The sequence below is a fragment of the Panonychus citri genome, unplaced genomic scaffold, assembly GCF_014898815.1.
Source record: "Panonychus citri isolate SS breed McGregor unplaced genomic scaffold, ASM1489881v1 Contig00011, whole genome shotgun sequence".
Classification (NCBI taxonomy): Eukaryota; Metazoa; Arthropoda; class Arachnida; order Trombidiformes; family Tetranychidae; genus Panonychus; species Panonychus citri.
In genome coordinates this window covers 756187-774330 of record NW_026515416.1, presented here as the reverse complement: position 1 = coordinate 774330, position 18144 = coordinate 756187, and the positions used below count along the sequence as shown (strand labels likewise).

Sequence of the window (18144 nt, the reverse complement as noted above, 5' to 3'; positions counted from 1 at the left end):
AGAATCACACCATCGTATATGAATGGATCATTGGGTCGGAAGGTCACCTTGAGTTATCTGAATACTTGGAAGATATCGAGGATTCGTGAATGGTTCAATTTCACCAAGGGAAGGTCCAATATTCAACCAATCGATATCATAAAACTCAACCAGAGAAAATGTTATAAATATTGTTATCAGAAAATTTTAATTCCAAAGATATTCACTCTTAATTGTTCAATTGCACTTTTTGAACTGACAAAACTGTAAAATGATTGTTTTAAATATTGAATTTGTCATTTTTATTGATGAAAGTTGATTAACTTGATTACAATTTAATTTTGAGAAAAAGTTTATTGATCATTGAGAAATGATACTCTTTGTGTTGATTTAATTTTGATCATTTCTTGGTCGGTTTATGGTTGATTAACATGTTGACCAGAAAATGAGTCTTCATAGTTTGACCCATTCAATGGGCGAGTTGAATATCTTAGGCCACAATCATTGACCCACAGTTGACCACTTTCGGCATTATCACATTCGGACCAAATATGATCAACCAAATGGTTTAAACAAACGCGACAATAATCACGAGACAAGTGATTCCAACACATACCAAGTGACCAAGCCTGATGACCATTTATGTTAACGTGTTCAATGGACTTGACCCCATTAGCGGCTGTGTTGACCATCACTTTGTAAAGAGCATTACCAACGGCATCAAACGACTGACCAGAGGTCAACTTTTCCTCGGTACAAATTTTATCCATCCCTCCGATATCAGCTGCAGGCTGGACATGGCAAATGACCCGTCCGGTTATCCCGCCGTCAAGAGCGTTTTTTGTTGGTATAATCATTTTCAACGGAATTGAACTCGAAGGTTTTGAACAGTTTATCGAATCAGTTGAACAACATGTCTTCAAATGACCGGAAATTATATGAAACTGAGGCTTTAATATGATCTCAACTCGATATCCTGAATTAATTGTACACATGAAGGTACCTGATTTAATTCTGGGTTGATTGTAATCGTCAAATAATAAACTCGCCACACCGTTAATTTGATTGATAAATTTACTTGACACTTGAGGTGACAAACTTTCAACTCCATGATATTGAACATTGAAAGTTTTGTTGAGATCAACTCGATAAGTACAATTGATTAAATTGTCGCCACATTCAAATGAATCACTGTTAACATCACCAGCGACATTATTTTTAATTACCACTAATTAAACACCATGAAAGAGATGAGAGATTAGTGACAATTGATTGCAATTAATTAACTAAACTTACCGTATTTAAATGTATAATTACAGAAATTGTTTCCATCCAAATGAGTCCAAGAAAATGATGAACAATTAATTGTGGTCAGCGAAACAATTACCAATAAAATTGGAGAAATTCATGGTAACAATTAATAGATAGTTAATTGTTATTATCGTTGGAAAAGTGAATTTGTATATCAGTTAGTTTGTCGCAATTTAAATTGCTTGATTAACTTATTGATTGCTATTAAGAGACACTTGAAGGTTGATCAACAATTAACTTTGGTTACTATCGAAACCTTGTTTACAATTTAACTTTTATTGCAATTTAATTATGAAAATTAACTTTTCCATTAGTTAATTATATCAATTTTTCTCATCTTCTATTGATTAAATAATCACTTGATTTAAATTGTAGTTAAATAAAATACTCACTTTAATTATTTACAATTTATTTCCTGTTCGTAATTACCTGATTTCATTTGGGTCTAACAATTAACAGATCAATCAATGCAATCAATTAGATGATTAACTTTTAAACAAAATTATCTAGAGATTAATTAACTAAATACTTTAATTGTTGATGACATTTATTCAATTAACTTTTTGCTAAATCAGATAAAATCAATCTCTTTGTTGTTAACCAAATTGTTTACTTGAAAAATATTAATTATCTTTGCAATTAATCATTACAACCACAATCAAGTAGTTGACTTGATTAGTTTTAAAACAAATCGACCTTGTTAACCTTTGACATAAGTCAAATCTTGATAACAATTAACCTCAAGGGTAAATAATTATATTGTTTAAATCTCGAGCAAATCTAATCAAGATTGAGAATCAATTTTCTTGACCACTGACCAAGATAGGAAACAAAATACTGACACACTGACCAGTGATAACTAAATTACTTTTGAACCAGTTTGACCCTTTTAATTGTTAACAACGAGAATTTAGATTTTTTTTTGTTATCAAACTTCACAATCAACTTTTAGATTAATTGTTTTACTCTGCTATTAGTTAATGATTGATTGACCATCATCGTTAATGGTTAATGGATATTTCCAAGTGTCCAGTTACAGTTTGGTCAACTTTCAAAGGAAATCCAATATTGGGTAATCACAATTATCGATTGCAATTGAATTAGTTAATTGTCTCAAGTTTTCAATTAGAAATGAATTACAAACGGTTGATTTATAAAAACCTTGTGGTTTTAATTGTTATTAAAACATTTTGATTAACATTAGATACACAATTAAGTGTTCAAGGTTAATTGTTTACGCTAATCACTAAAATAGTCAACAAGATTAATTAATTAGAAATGATCATGATTGTTAATAGTTTAATCCGATCCTTGTTGATTGTTGAAGATAATACAAATTATAACGTTTTGATTAACAATTGTAAAAGTGAAACCATTTCCAAAAAATGATTAACAATTAACAACGATAAAAGTTTGAAAAGTTTGTAATTGAAAATGATGTAAACACAGTTGATTAGATGGTTGGAAAATGTTCAACGTCCATTAATTGTTGATGAAAATTTTACCTTAATTGTCAACCTTAATTGACTAATTAAGAGAAATCGTCACAACTACCAACAGGAGTGAGAAAATTATTAGCGACATTAATATTATTACCATTAGATGTCAACGGTGAAATTGTCGTTGTGTCAAATGGCGACGAAGATGAAGTTAATTTATTTTTAACAATAAATTGTGAATCAGTTAAATCCAAAGGTGTAAAAGTAAATGATTTAAATTTAACAATCACTGGTTGACCCTTAGTGTCCGGTGGTTTACCAGCCCAAAGCCAAAGGTTAATGTGAACCTTTTCCTTACCATTGGACATATGATATTTGGTATCAGTGTGATTAAGATATTGACCATAACAAATACCCTGTTTAATCAGCCTAAAGGTAACACCACAAGGTGACCAGGTAAACTCAGCACGTGTTGACCCAGATGAAGGATAAACAGTTAACCTTTTAACATTACCTTTAACCCGATGAGGTTGTAAAGTGAATTGAGCATTTGTTGGATCACTTGGTTTACCCCATTTGGCAAATTCAATGTCAATCTCACGATTGTGAACTTCTCGAGCCCAATCTTCCCATGTAAACATACCAAGGGTCACCTGAGCAGGTAGATTACCTGTCTCACTACTAATGGTCCAAGAATAAGTACCATAGCCCAATGAACGAACCGTGTAAATCTCAGCCGATGACCAATTACCATCGGGCAAAGGTTTAATTAACATGGAAAGGGTTCCATTGATTAAGGAAACACTTTCCGAAGTGAAATAGTTTGGACCAGGATGACGATAACCCTCCTTGATCCTCCAATGGTAACCCGACCAGAATATCGTAGATGAATCGTAACTCCACTGGGTGACAATTAAATCAGGAGCGAAAACAATTAACATAAATAAACTTGATGACCAGAACAACGAACACAAACTTGGCGCCAATGGCCAATTAAAAGAACACATGGTTTTCTAAACTCCTCCCACTTTCTTTAAGAATTAATTTCTTCCCCTTAAAGGGTTAATTCAAATTCCTCGCACTTTTTAATTTCTAATTGTAATTAATTTCTAATTAGTTTTTAATTGTTGATTAATTTTTTTTTCTAATTTTTCATGTACTATTCATATTCCATTGTTATTACACTGTTACCATTCAATGGTCTGAATGAGAAGTAATTAATTGTAATCATCGGTTTTTAATGAGAATTTGATTTTTTCGTTTTTCTCTCCTTTGGTTACTATGAGTGTTTGTTGATCGCTTTTGGTTTCTATATTTAATTGATTCTATTTAATTGTTGATATTTGGGTCAATTTTTGTTTGTCTTTCCTTGGTTACCTCTTGATTCAACAATTGTGGATTTAATGGTAATTATAGTTATACAATTTAGATTGTAATCATTTTCTCAATTAATACCAATCGATTTGAATCCTTTTTACTCTCAATGTTTTCTTTTCCCTTGTTGACAAAACTGCTTCTTGGTTGAAAACCTGAAAATAGTAAATTAAATACGATTGTGTTAATTGTTTGACTGGAAATGATACGATTTTATATAAATTTTACATTAATTTTCATGTTTACATCGAGACTAATTAGTCAATATCTTTATCAAGTCTATTAACCTTATTTTTCTTTCCCTTTCTCTACTAAAATCTAAATTGCAACAGCAACAATTTGTTGTTTCTGTTGTTACTGTCAAGTAATTAACCACATAATTCAGGTAACACACACACTTAGAAAGGAAGGAAGTAATCAATAGATTAAATAAATTAAACTGTGTTGATAATTATGACATAATTAACTTACTTGGTTACTTAATTATAACACAGTTCCAATAGAAAAGACAATCAAAAGAAGCTTTTACTTCATTTACTAATCACAAATCATTTTCGAATTTTTTTTTCGTTCTCTTCTCTTAGGTTCGTAATTAATTGTTGTGTTCAATGAACTTGGATTGGATCACTTTAATTATTCAAACAAAAGAAAACAATATAAATCAGTTGACAGAAGAGGAAAAAAAAACAACAACAACAACAATTATACAATTACAATTAACAAAAGAGAGAAAGTTGAAAGTAAATTGTTTACGATTAAACTGAAAATCTTTTTCATCATTTTCACTAATTTCTCAATTCGCATGAAGATGATGATGAAGATGAGGACGAAGACGAAGACGAAGATGAAGATGAAGATAAATGATGGTAATGATTTAGATGAAGGGTTAGGTTGACTTGAGGCTTAATTATTACAGTTACTAAATTGTTGTTGTTTATTTTCACTTAATCGTAAAGCTACAATTTCATTTTCTCTCGACTCGACATATTAACACTTTCATATAAATAGTTATATTTATCTTAATCATTTTTTTTTATTCTTAAATTAATTCAACAATTAACGATAAAAGAAAACACCGTTAGCTTAGAAATGATAATAGGTCAATAGCCGTTCAGTTAATCATTTCAAATCAATTAAAAATACTATCAGGTCATAATAACATTACTTATATAACTTTTATAATCTATCACTTAATCAGTTTCATAATTAAGAACGAATTTAATTTTTTTTCTATTGCTGCAACAATTAAGGTTGTATTGAAACTAATATACACTCATTTAAAAGGACAATTAACTTGTATTATATTCAAGGTTAATTGATTGAAATTTCACCAAATTGTAATTGTTACAAATTGATTAGTGATAACATTTTGTTACCCAAATTTTTGCACAATTAAAACTGAATCACAACAATTAAGATAAGAAAAATTTTTACATTTTCGTTAATTATCTTAATTAATTCAAGTGATTTTGAAGATTGTGATTGTTGTAAAAATTGACAATCTAGCCACTTAATCAATTGTAACCAATTTAAATCAAGGGAAAATGTAATTATCCAAATGAAATCATGATCATGATTAACTAATTGATACCATAGACAATAATATGTGTCAGTTGATTCTTAATCGATATCTTAATTGTGTCAGATAAATTAAGAGAATCAAACTAATCAGTAGATAATATAATCCTATTCAAATTGATTGTGTTGGTCAAACAGATTGATTAGCAATAAGAATCGCCCTTTAATCACTTGATTATGATTAGAATTTTTTTCTTTTTCTTTTCTTCCCTAAGGTCTTTTCCCGTTTGGACATGAAATTAACTCAAGTGAACTTGTATCCACCATGATGGTCACATTATCTCACCTTTATCATGATCCAGGTACATGGAGAAATGTTTAAATACATGGATGGAACCATGAAGATCAAGATTATCCAGAAATAGAACCAGATTTTCAGAGTTGAAATTTAGTTCTAAATGATGAAAATTAACTCATGTTCACCTTCATCAACTCGTTACTACAGGTAAAGTCTCAATCTAAGACTCACCTTAGTAACATTGGTTAGAAGATAACTTATCATCTTGATCATTTTCTACTATTTAGGTTAGAGAACTTGTAGTTTTCTGGAGAAGGTGAATAACTCAAACTAGTTTCTTCTATCGCTTCTATCTAGAGATTATATCATCATCCAAAGGCTTAGAGAGAAAGATAGAGAAAGTGATGATGATGAAGGAGAAGAAAAAATCAAATCATTTATTCTTTGTCAAGGTTACTATGGATGATTATCAGGTTCTCCCATTTTAAAGATACTCCTCTTAATCCATGATCTTTAAAAAGCAGTTTCTCCTCATCTTGATTATACTTGTGTCCACGTTTGTCCATCCAACTAACTGACCATTACAATGGATTTAATAAGTTTCTCTTTTGTTTACTCCATCTTTTGCCTTGGAATCATTTTGTTCATCTTGAACAAAATCATCTTTCGATCTGCACCCAAATTTGGTGAATATGGTAAAGTGATTAATAAGATTGTTCATTTCGATTATGACTAATAATCAACTGATTGTTCAATTTTCAGCTCCATCACCATTTCGATTTCCAATAATTGGACATCTTCATCTATTAGCAAAATTCCCTGACGATCCTTGGAAAGGATTTGAGGCAATTCGTCAGCGATTTGGTGATGTTGTCTCTCTCCGATTAGGATCAGTCGATGCAATCATGGTCTCATCTTTGGAAACAATTAAAGAAGTTCTTCTTACCAAAGGTAAAATTTTCTCTGATAGGCCAGATTTCTATCGATATCATTTAATTTTCGGAGGTGATCGACAAAATGGTAAGTTTATAAATCCACTTAGCCCATAATAATTTCTTTCAATCTAATCTTTATTATTCTTTTAATCAACTACAATGTACTTCGATCATTTGATTAGCATTGGCTTTGTGCGATTGGTCTGAGCTACAAAAAACTCGTCGTGTCCTTTGTGCGATATCAACGGCACCCAAGTTTAGTTCAAATTCATTTGATATGCTCGATAAAGCGGTTACATCGGAAGTGGGAAAATTTTTAAAATACATTGAATCATCTTCAGATTTAATTCTGACTAAATGTTGGACCAGACAATTTTCTTCAAACGTTTTCACTCAATATCTTTGCGCCTCAAGGTAAATGGCCATTTTCGAGTATCAAAATCAATTTCTCTTCTAATAATTTAAGTATAACTTTTGAACACAACTAGGCTGGAGTACAATGATCCTAATCTCATTAGACAAGCTCACAATTACGATTACGTTTTCTACGATGTCAGTCAATGTGGTCCAGTTGACTTTATGCCGTTCTTAAAGAAATTAGGCTTTTTCCGTGGTTATATCAAGGAATTGGACACAATCTCTAATTCTTTGAGGTAAAAATATTGATCAAGTGACCAAAATAAATTCTAAGTTCTAATTTTTTTCATTCTTGTTTACAGAGTATTCGTTGAAGATGTTCTAGTGAAGCCTCGATTAGCTGAGATCAAGAAATCATCATCTTTAGAAGGAAAATTTGACCTAAGCTCTTGCGATTCGATGATTTCTCTTGACCTAATGTACAAATATCATATCGAAAATCCTGAAGATTTTACTTATGAACATTTCTTATTGTCAATCGGTGATCTTGTTGGAGGCTCTGCTGCCATTTCTAATATGTTGATGAGAATCCTTGGTCATCTAGCAATGGACATGGAAGTACAAGAGGAAATGTACCAAGAAATAGCGGCATCTGCTCGTGAACACGATACCGATATTATTAGTATTAAGCATCGACCTTACATTCCACTTGCCGAAGCTTCAATTCTAGAAGCTTTGAGACTTTCATCGTCACCAATTGTGCCCCATGTTCCCACTCAGGACACAACAATTGGAGGTAAAGTATATTGATTGAAAGGGAAGGAAGATCTCATTAGCTAATCTACTTTTTTTCCTTCTAAATTTAGGATATTTTGTACCCAAAGGAACAATGATTTTATTCAACAATTGGCGAATGAACTTTTCCTCTGATTTCTACACCGAACCAGCACAATTTCAACCCTCTCGATTCCTCCACTATTCTACTAACAACAATTCCCCAAGTAAATGGCAGATCAAAAAGCCTGAAGTCTTCATGCCATTTTCCGTTGGTCAACGATCTTGCCTCGGATTCAAACTGACCCAAAATATAACATTCGCTATTCTCTGTAACCTTTTACTCAAATACAAGGTCGAACCTGTTGACCCAATTGAAACAATCAGAGAACATGTTAAATTTGGTATTCTAGCATTAAAAGTAAATGATTGTTTCCGGGTTCAATTAATTCCAAGAGAATGAGAACAATCAAAAAGAAAATGAAAATCAATCAATCAACTTATTCTTTACAATGTAACAATTAATATCTATTCTTATATTTTCATCAGTTTTTTAAACAAAATTCAATTATCAACTCATATATTTATTTATACACTTCTTTTAATTGTAATAATTAACGACTTGTGAACAGAGAGAGAGAGAGAGAGAAAGTACAATTTGCTAACTGTGAGAATCAAAATGAACTTTTTTGTCCAAACTACAATTAAAAGAAACTTTGATTTAATTATCAAGTAGATTGAAGTATTTCCCTTATTGATTAACTATTTCCTTTAAAATCTTTTGATCAGTAATTTTAATTGTCACAATAATGAGGAAAATTGTTAAATAATTGTAACTTACTTTCACTTTTTTTAATCAACCTTTTCATCTGAAGGTTTGATAATTAAGATTTACATTTACGATTGTTAATTGTTGTTGTCATTACAGAATGGAAACAATTTTAACCAAATCAAAGGAAATGGTTGAATTCACTTTGTTTTGATTTAATCACAATGAACAAAAATAAAAGGGTTAATTGTTAATACTAATTGTTGATGATTGTTGTTGAAAACAGAAAGTAAAAGTATTGATTGATTGATTGTTGTTTCTGTTAACCGATTGAGAAAACAAATGAATCAACAATTAAGTTTAAAGTGAACATTAAATTGTTTTAAAATTAACTTTTTATTCAGTGATGATAATTCAATTGACTTTAATTCTGACCTTGAATTGATCACGACAATTAGTTAATGGTTGGTGATGAAAGGAATTGGTAATAATAATAGCAGAGAGGAATTGAAATAATTATGATATAAACATGATGATGATGATGATGATGATGATGATACGATTTGGGGATTGGGAGAAAATTAAATTTGATCATGTAAACAATTAAGATTCAAATCAAATGGAAATTGATTTGGATTAATTGAATTTCAATGATTACGATGATTAAAACCTTTCGTTTTAAATGTTGATCCATAGTAACGACCACGTTGAAACAATTTAAATTAAATTGATTGTGATTGACATTGGTAAAGATTAGTAAAGGTGATCAGATTATTATTTAGGATTTTAATTAGAAAAGGGTTAATTAATTTAACTAATTGTTATTCAATTAGGAAAAAGGGAAAAGGTTGAAGGTTGCAAATTAGGGAATTGGAATTGGAATTAAACAAAAGAAAGATATTTAAATGATCGTAATTAAAGTTGTAAATTTAACGTGGCACTTTGATTATCACAGGCTTGATTGTAAAATTAATATTCTAATGGTGAACAATTTAAATTGTATAAAAATTTGATTGCGAGTTGATTGTTTTCCTTTATTCCGAATCCCAACAGCTGAACCAACGATATCTCCGGATTGATTGTGTGGATGATTGTGAATGATAATTAATCAAGCAAATTAACTCTAATTATATAAATTAGCTTAATTGTTGAATGTTTTGATTGTCAACCATTAGATGATAAATGGATCAGTGTTTCAATCGGTTTGAGAAGCAAATACAATCTGGATTATCCTGTGATCCAAAAATGGATTATCATCCAATTGAATTAGCAATTTCTTTCTCTTTATTTTCCTTAATTCCATCAACCTGATCATCACTATTATCTTCATCATCTTCATCATCATCAATTGTTTTAATTTCTCCATATTGATCACTTGATTCACTTCCATCGCTTTTTGATTGATTAATTGATTTACCATCCTTGGAATCTGAAATACTGCTATAAATATGAGATTCGGCTTCATCATTTGATTCAGTTTCTGTTTGATTGTTGGAAGAATAAGAGAAAAGTGTTAATTTCTCATTCGTTTGATTGCATTAATTAGTTGATTGGGTTGAGTGAATAATTTACTGATCATAAAGAAGGAGAAAATTATTGTTTTTCTCTTTCTTTTTTAATTGTTCGTTAATTCAGTCAATCAGGTGAAAAGTGCGATCGTTCAACTAACCTGGACTCGCTGTTGATACATCAGAACTATTTGAATCAGCTGAGCTAATTGTTGAGCCTTCAGGTTGGTCTTTTGATTGATTACAATTTGAATCAACAATCGGAGTATCAATTGGAAAGGCTCGAAAAACGCTGTTCAATGGGCCACTTAATCGCGTCTGCGGGTAAAATGAAGGCTTGTGTTGAGCTGGTAAATTAGTCCAATCGTCGTAACCATCATTGGAAACGGCAGCTAAACTAGCTGAATATACAGAATAAGATTTAAACAATTAGTTTAATGACGAGAAAAAGAGACAATTAATTGATCGGCTGTCGGTTATTTTTACCTTTACGATTTGATCCTTTGTATGCTGATGAGAGGGACGAGGAACTTTTAATTGTTATATTATCATAATCAGGCATCGGTTCAGGTTTAGGTCGATAATCAAACATAGATGAACCTTTTAATCGAGTGTCAATTGTTGATATTCTGAATTGATTGACACCCGATAAGTATGATAATCGAGGTAGAGAATCATCTTTGGCCCTAATTTCACCGTAATTATCATTATAATTATAATAATTGGCATCAGCATATGAGGCGGATGAGGTCAGTGATGAATAGGGATTCTCATCTTTGAATACTTTGGATGTTGATCTCCAGGATCTGTCCAACATTGTGGTCAGTGGATGGCGTTTGGATGATCGAGAGGCTGAAAGAAATCAAGAAAACTAGATAATTAACTAATTGGCTAGAAAAAGTTTCGCAATTCGATTAGCTAAACGGAAACAATTTGAAAGAAAAACAAACTACCGAAGATTCAGATTGAAAATGACCGGAACTAAAGTTAAATAATAAAGTTAAATAATATTGACCATTTGAAGGAAATGACCATAACTAAATTATCCGTTTTCACCTATGTAATTACCGTTGGTGACAAAATGATTGCTGTCAAAATAAACATTAAGATTCACACAATTGGCCCAATTGTTTGTATCCATACAAATCAAATGGACACAACAAAATGTACGTTTTGTCAAATAGAAAATAAAAAAAAAGAAAAGTAGAAAAAAAAGTTTCGAATTTTTTTCTTCCCTTTTAGAGAGAGAAGGAGAGAGAGAGACGGAGAGATGTATCTTTCCTCTTCCTCTTTAGTCTTCCCGTTGACCCCCTGAAGGTAAATACAAGATTTGACCTTGAAAATAAAACAAAACTCACTGACCATTAGCAGTCCATTTGTTTGACCAATTTTGAGATTGAAAAAGTAACGAATTCATAAAAAATTACCAGAAGCAAAAAGATTCAGGGTAAGATTTAGATGGTCAGAGAAAAATAGACAATAAATAGTTGGCATTTTAAGAGAGAAAGGAAAAATAAGAAGCTTGACCAATGGTCACTTCTTAATGGAAATAAAAATTAGATAGATAACAACAAGTAATCAGCAAGTTAGCAAAATCAATCAAGGAATTAAAGAAACCGTTGAAAACTACTAACCTAAAATTTATGTTTTTTACCTTTTTGTTTACTGACCAAACCCTAAGGTCATTATTATGATCCATAAATAATTAACTAACAAATGACCAGTGGATAGTTAAGAGTAACAATAATCTACTGATAATAATCAAATGATAATAATTAACTTTTCCAACTTGAAAATGGATAAATACCAAAGATTTTGCCCTTCACTTGACCCTCGAGTCTAGTTGATGGTCAGTTGTTTATAAAACTGACCAGGTAAATGAAATTTGCTTCGGACTGACCCTTTAATTTAACCCTACTGGTTAATACAAATGATGGTGGTGTTAATTGTTACAATTTAAGCCCAACGAGTAGACTACAATTATTTTTGATTGTTATTTCAAGTTGTTAACAAGATTTGACTGATTGTAGTTTTTTTTTGATAAGTTAATCATTGAACTGGAAAAACTGACCAATTAAGATGATCAATTAACTTGTTGACCTTGATCTTGAAACTAAACTAAGTAAACTGACCAATGGTCAAGAGCAATAACAAAACTCCCTGGAATTGAAAGTTAATCAACTAATACAAAACTTTGAAAGTAAACAACTGAACCTAAATAATTAACAATCGATGATTGTAATAATTAACTTGATGATAATTTATCACAATTTTTAACATGTTGATTAACTTGAACAATAATTATTATTATCACAATTTAAGTAAACAATCAACTTTTAATCAATTCAACGATCATTTTAAATTGTTTGTTTATTGTAATGATAATAGTAAAAATTGACTTGAGATTACAATATGATAATCTTACCTTTGGATAATAGTGATTAAGTTAATTATCATGGTAATTAACATGTTTCTGATAATTGTTTATCCTTCATCTCAAATGATTATGGTTAACAAATTGTGATCACAATCAAGCTAATCAGGTTAAAGATGAAACTTTAATCTAAGACAATTGATTAAAGTAACATTATCTTTTGAATAATTAATTAATTGTTAACTTTTCCAACAGTTAATTAACAGTCAAAATTAATTATCTAACATTTAAATCACGATTATTATCAATGATAATTAAGGTAAGCAAATATGAAACGTTAATCAGTTGTTACATTGTAAACAATTTAACAGCACAATTATCCTGAAAACAAATCAAGTTGATTATTCAAATGATTACATTACCAATATATTCAACAATTTAGTTAATTGTTGTGTTTAAAGGTGAAAATGATGTTCAACTTGAAAAAAAAGAGGCTAAATAAGTTAACTAATCATTTATAATCATCGTGATAATCAACTAAATTGTTGATTTAACCAAGAAATTATTTTCCTTGCAATATTAATTACAGACTTTTTAATTGCTTTGATTTGATTGTGTCCCCCCCAATGATTAAGTTTAATGATTACAGATGAAAATTAATCCTGATGAAGTGAATTTGCTTGAGGTGATTAATAAATCTAGTTAATAAAATTAAAACCAATGTTTTAATCTACGACAATTTAGTTGATTACTTTGCACTTTTTCAATGAACCATATTAACCAGGTAAACAATCAACTAATTGTTGATAAAAAAAAAAGCTTTTGAATCAATATTATTAAAAGTTTTTTTCTCGGTTTCTTCAAACAATTTAACTTGATCTCTATTAAATTCAAGGTAATCAATGTTTTTAATTATGTTAATTGTTGACTGGAAAAGTTAATCATTAATTACAATCAACTATTAGTTGAATTAAATCACCTTTAAATTGTTTGAATAATCAATTGGTTTGTAACTGTTAAAAACTTTGTCCTAATTCAAATCACAGAAAAATTAACACAATTTAAATCACAATTAATTATGAATTTAATCATGATTATAGTAAAATAATTAATCAAAAATTAAGATTACTCATCATTAGTTAATCATGATTACGATTTGAATTGTTATTAGTTTTGGATTCAGAAAATTAACAACAATTTAAATAACAATCTAGGCAATCAGTTTAATTTGATTTCTTTTCCCTTGATTTAATTTAGTTTGACCTTAACTCTCGGTATGTGTTTCTTGTAAATTAACAATTAACATAATCAACAATTTAGACAATTAATCTGATTGAAAAAGTTTCAAATTGTTCCCTAACTAACAATTGATTAACTACGAAAAAAAAAATCATAACAATTAACTTACAAATCTTGAAAAAATCATGAAACTAAATTAACCTTTGATTTAAATCAATTGATTGTATTTTTGGTAAACAAAAAACCTTCAATCAATTCAAAGCATAAGAGTTAATTATTTTTAATCAATTAGAATCAAAGTTTAATCAACTTGACCTGAAAGTTGATAATTAACTTTTTCCTAACTTTTAAATCAACCAGAAATGAACTAATAAAAACTTTCAATTGAATTATAATTAACTAATCACAAAGTTGACATAATCAACTTTCAAACTTAATGTCAACTCAAAATATTAATAATTAATAGTTGATTAAATAAATTGTTTCCAGAATGAGATTTTCAAAAAAAAGATTAACCTTAAAACTAAATCAAATCTGACGTAATCCAAATAAAGTAATTAAATCAACTGATAATCAAACTGATCAACAAACAATTAAGTTAACAAAAAAGCAGCAAAATCCAACGAGAGGAAAAAAGCAATTCAATCAACAGCAAATCAAACAAATTATTGGGAAAAATTTGCAACAATTAAAAAGAAATGGAAATCAATCAAGTCTAATAAACAAATAGCAACTCGAACAACAATTAATAAATTGTTGATGAAAACAAAACATAAGCCAAGGATGATATTAGATGATGAAAACTAAGATTAGTTTCAATTGGTTGGGAGACTGAAATAATTACGATAATCTGAACGTTAATCAATTAAGTTAACTAAGATGATAGCTTTTCATCATCATCATAATCATAATTATCATCATCTTAATCACCATCATCATCAGAGAAAGTGAAATTTACCCTTGAGGCAATAGATTGAACTTGAATTGATGTCGACCCAATTAGTGCACATCTCAATGTGTATTAAACAAACACACACCAAGATGGAAAAGTGAAATTTGGATGATCAGGATGATGATGATGAGGAAGATAAAAAGATGACGAGATCCTGTTTTCAAGGAGATATTTCAACTTGGAATCAGAGTTTCCACCTTATTCTTGATTCCTGGTGACCTAACGTAGCAACAACACAACAACAACAATCCTCTTATGTTATGATTACTTAGATTCCTCCAGTTACTTTTGAAACAGATAATCTTAATTCAAAATTAGCCCTCAGGGTAAAATGAACTTTAAGAAACAAAAAAGAGAATTCGATTCAGATTTTCTCTCTCTCTCTCTCTTTCTTTTCTTTCTTTTTTGATCCTCTTGTGTCTCTGAGATTTTGTTATTTTTCTGTTCCCTGTAACATGTTATTAGTTTTGCTTTAGGAAAATCAGTCAAACAAACGAGTTGCAATCCTAATCATTTAGTTAATTAGTTGAATTCGTTACCTTGCTGATTAACATTCTAAGACCACCCCACGCCCATGGAATTAACTCTCTCACTGGGTGGATAATTTAATTGTTTATCATTGATAAGTTTTGATGGTTAATCATTTAACTTGTAAGACGAATACACAATTAACTTCATTGTTTTTTCCGTTTTCAAGGTTTTTCACTTTGTAATCATTAATTAATGATTAAAATCGTTTTTGTATCAATCAACAGCAATGCTATTTGATATTGAAGGTGGTGTGGCAACAATTAAGAAGAAAATTTTATCAACAATTTGATTAAATTGTTGTTACGGTGACATTATATTGATACCTTTTCTAAGGCTAATTGTTTGATGGTAAAATTAATTTTCATGATAATAATTGTCACGAAATCATTGACAAGTTATCCAACCATCAGAATGGAAACAATTAGCTTAATCATTTATTCCATGATTAAGGTTAATTTAATTATTTAATCAAGGAGATTAAGATGATCTGTTTCTGTTAATTCAAATAATCAATAAAAGGAATTACGAAAAGATTAATCTTATTGATTGCGATTAATTAGAAAATATTTCAATTGGGTGTGAATCGTTAATCTGGTTCGTATATTTGATTGTCAAGAGTTAATTTGTTTAACAATTTAACCATTTAACCGGTAATCAAGTCTCGAGTAAATTGTTTGACCGTTAATTGTGAACAATTTAAATTGTAACTTACCTAATCTTCTGACTGATTGCCAAACAGATCCGGCGACGTTTTTTAAACTTTCCTTAATTGGTTTCGAGGTTGATTCACTTTTTGGACATAAACGAGTTCGAAGCATATCAAGAGCCAGAATATTAATTATCAGTATGGACGAAGGTGACTCAAGGATATCGGCACTTTTGGAGCCAAATGAGATAACGGAGATACACTGGAACTGAAGTGATGCCATATCGGGATAATTTGAGGACATTTCCTTGATGATATTGTCACGAAATCGACTCATATCAAACAATTTGAACCATTTATTGGCCGACAAATGACCTGAACAATTTTCAAGTTCCCGTCCAACGGCAGTTGAACTATTGTCCGCTCGGAATGATCTGTGGGAATGATAATTGTTACACTGAGGGGCGAAAACGGAACAGTGGCAATTATGTTGGACCCAAATGTTTCCCTCGCCATCGATTTTAATGGTTAACCCATTAGAACCGATCGATGAGAGGACATTGGCCGTGGACTTGTTTCGAAACGGATTTTCGAATCCTCTTAATCCAATAACTTGTCCATCGAAACAACAATCAGACCCATTTATGGTCAACTTTTTAAATCGAGCGTAAGCTTTGGCCACTCGTCGATTGTGTTCCAGGCAAATGATTTTACTCCAAATTCCGTCATCAAGATTTTCCCATTTATTCAACACTTCACGGAGATTATCCTACCGGGATTAGGATTAAGATGGACACAGACACAAGCACATAAAGAGACAATTGAAATTAGGTAACATGATTTACCGATCAACTGGAAATCGGAAATTAGATTGTCAATTTGATCCACTTACCTTATAAAGGAGATCATCTTTGGACCAAGTATCGTCATCGTAATCATCGGCAATGTTATTTATCTCATAATATGATTGAGAGATTGACTTTTTAAATTGTAATTGCTGTTGATTGTTGTTGATTGTTGGCGATTCATTGTAGCCCGAAAAACAATGTGGTTCATCAGAATTTGAATGTTTCCTTCGAGAAGGCATGATGATGACCAGAGAAGAGAAAAAAAGTTTTTCCTCTCTCACTCCTCAGAATAAAAGGTAAAATGTTTATTTTTGTTCTGTTCCTTTTTCCTTCTTACCTTCGTCTTCCTTATCTTCCTCCTCTTTCTCCTCCTAATCCACTTGTTAATCCTCCTTTTTTCTCTTTCTCTCTCTCTCTCCTTCTCTCTCTTTTCTTCTCTTTCTTACCTTTTCCACCGCCTCCCAGTTCGTTTTCTTCAACATATTTACCTAACTTCGAACCACCACCACTACGACTCTAACCTTTTCCTCTTCCTTTGCCTTTCAAACAAAATTTATCTTCTCTTTCTTTCCTCATCATCTTTCCACAGGTAAAGGTTTAACTCTGTCGATTGCCCTCCAAAGTGAATTGTTCTTAGAGAATTAGAAAGAAAGAAAATCTTTTCTTCTCTCTCTTTGTATATAATTTCTTTCTTTTCTAACATCATAATGGCCATCGCATCTTTGAACTGACCAATACCCTTGACCATGACAATAATGTGTGAACTTTCAACTGGTCAGTTGATTTATCGCTTTGTCATTTCTGTTGTTTTATTATCATGGGAAGACTATTGAAAATTCATCATAAATGATCAATAATTTGAGAATTTGATTCAAATAAAAGTAAATATTTTCTCTCAATCAAGAGATAATCTAATCCTTTCCAAAGACAAATAGATGAATTCTCAAACATGATTGACAAGTAACTGTCGGTTTTTCATCTTCCTCTGTCTTTTTTTTGTTCTCATCTTCCTTTTGTCTTTCAATTTTAAGGTAAATACAAAAAAACGAAAAATTAACCAATCGGTAACTTTTCATATTCAATTTCTTGAAAAGCTCTGGTCAACTTAATAAACTGACCGATGGTTAGTTGTTTCTTTGTACAATCAAATATTTACTTTACAATCAGTTAATTGTAATCTTCAATTGACAAGGAAGTTTTTTTCTTCCTTCTTTCTGACATCGTAATTATGATAACAATCACAGTTTTGATTTGTTAATTGTTAGGAGAGAGTTAAAAACATGATTCAGGTT

The 18144-nt window shown here is 30.4% G+C and overlaps 3 protein-coding genes across 8 annotated transcripts; 1 reads left to right on the top strand and 2 right to left on the bottom strand.

The window, feature by feature from the left end:
• Positions 1-254: 254 nt before the first annotated feature.
• Positions 255-3738, bottom strand: LOC128390584 (uncharacterized). The gene is made up of 2 exons (XM_053350334.1): positions 1276-3738; positions 255-1207 (listed from the first exon to the last, which is right to left on the bottom strand). Exon 1 carries the CDS (start codon positions 3734-3736, stop codon positions 2822-2824), a length of 915 nt encoding a protein of 304 aa, XP_053206309.1. The 5' UTR covers positions 3737-3738; the 3' UTR covers positions 255-1207; positions 1276-2821.
• Positions 3739-3996: 258 nt separating this feature from the next.
• On the top strand, positions 3997-8695 carry LOC128390538 (cytochrome P450 307a1-like). Of its 6 annotated transcripts, none has more exons than XM_053350303.1 (7): positions 3997-4135; positions 5897-5983; positions 6730-6939; positions 7037-7268; positions 7343-7507; positions 7574-8007; positions 8078-8695. In XM_053350303.1, the coding sequence occupies exons 2-7, from the start codon at positions 5947-5949 to the stop codon at positions 8446-8448; spliced, it is 1449 nt and encodes a 482-aa protein (XP_053206278.1). In that variant the 5' UTR covers positions 3997-4135; positions 5897-5946; the 3' UTR covers positions 8449-8695. The 6 variants fall into 6 exon arrangements, with proteins under 6 accessions (XP_053206278.1, XP_053206270.1, XP_053206286.1 ...); XM_053350295.1 differs by lacking the exon at positions 3997-4135 and adding an exon at positions 4838-4969; XM_053350282.1 differs by lacking the exons at positions 3997-4135; positions 5897-5983 and adding exons at positions 5999-6126; positions 6444-6614 and having other exon boundaries at positions 6682-6939.
• On the bottom strand, positions 8472-18026 carry LOC128390527 (uncharacterized). Its single transcript, XM_053350266.1, has 5 exons — positions 16897-18026; positions 16071-16773; positions 10749-11114; positions 10424-10663; positions 8472-10234 (listed from the first exon to the last, which is right to left on the bottom strand). Exons 1-5 carry the CDS (start codon positions 17089-17091, stop codon positions 10008-10010), a joined length of 1731 nt encoding a protein of 576 aa, XP_053206241.1. The 5' UTR covers positions 17092-18026; the 3' UTR covers positions 8472-10007.
• Between the last annotated feature and the right edge of the window lie 118 nt (positions 18027-18144).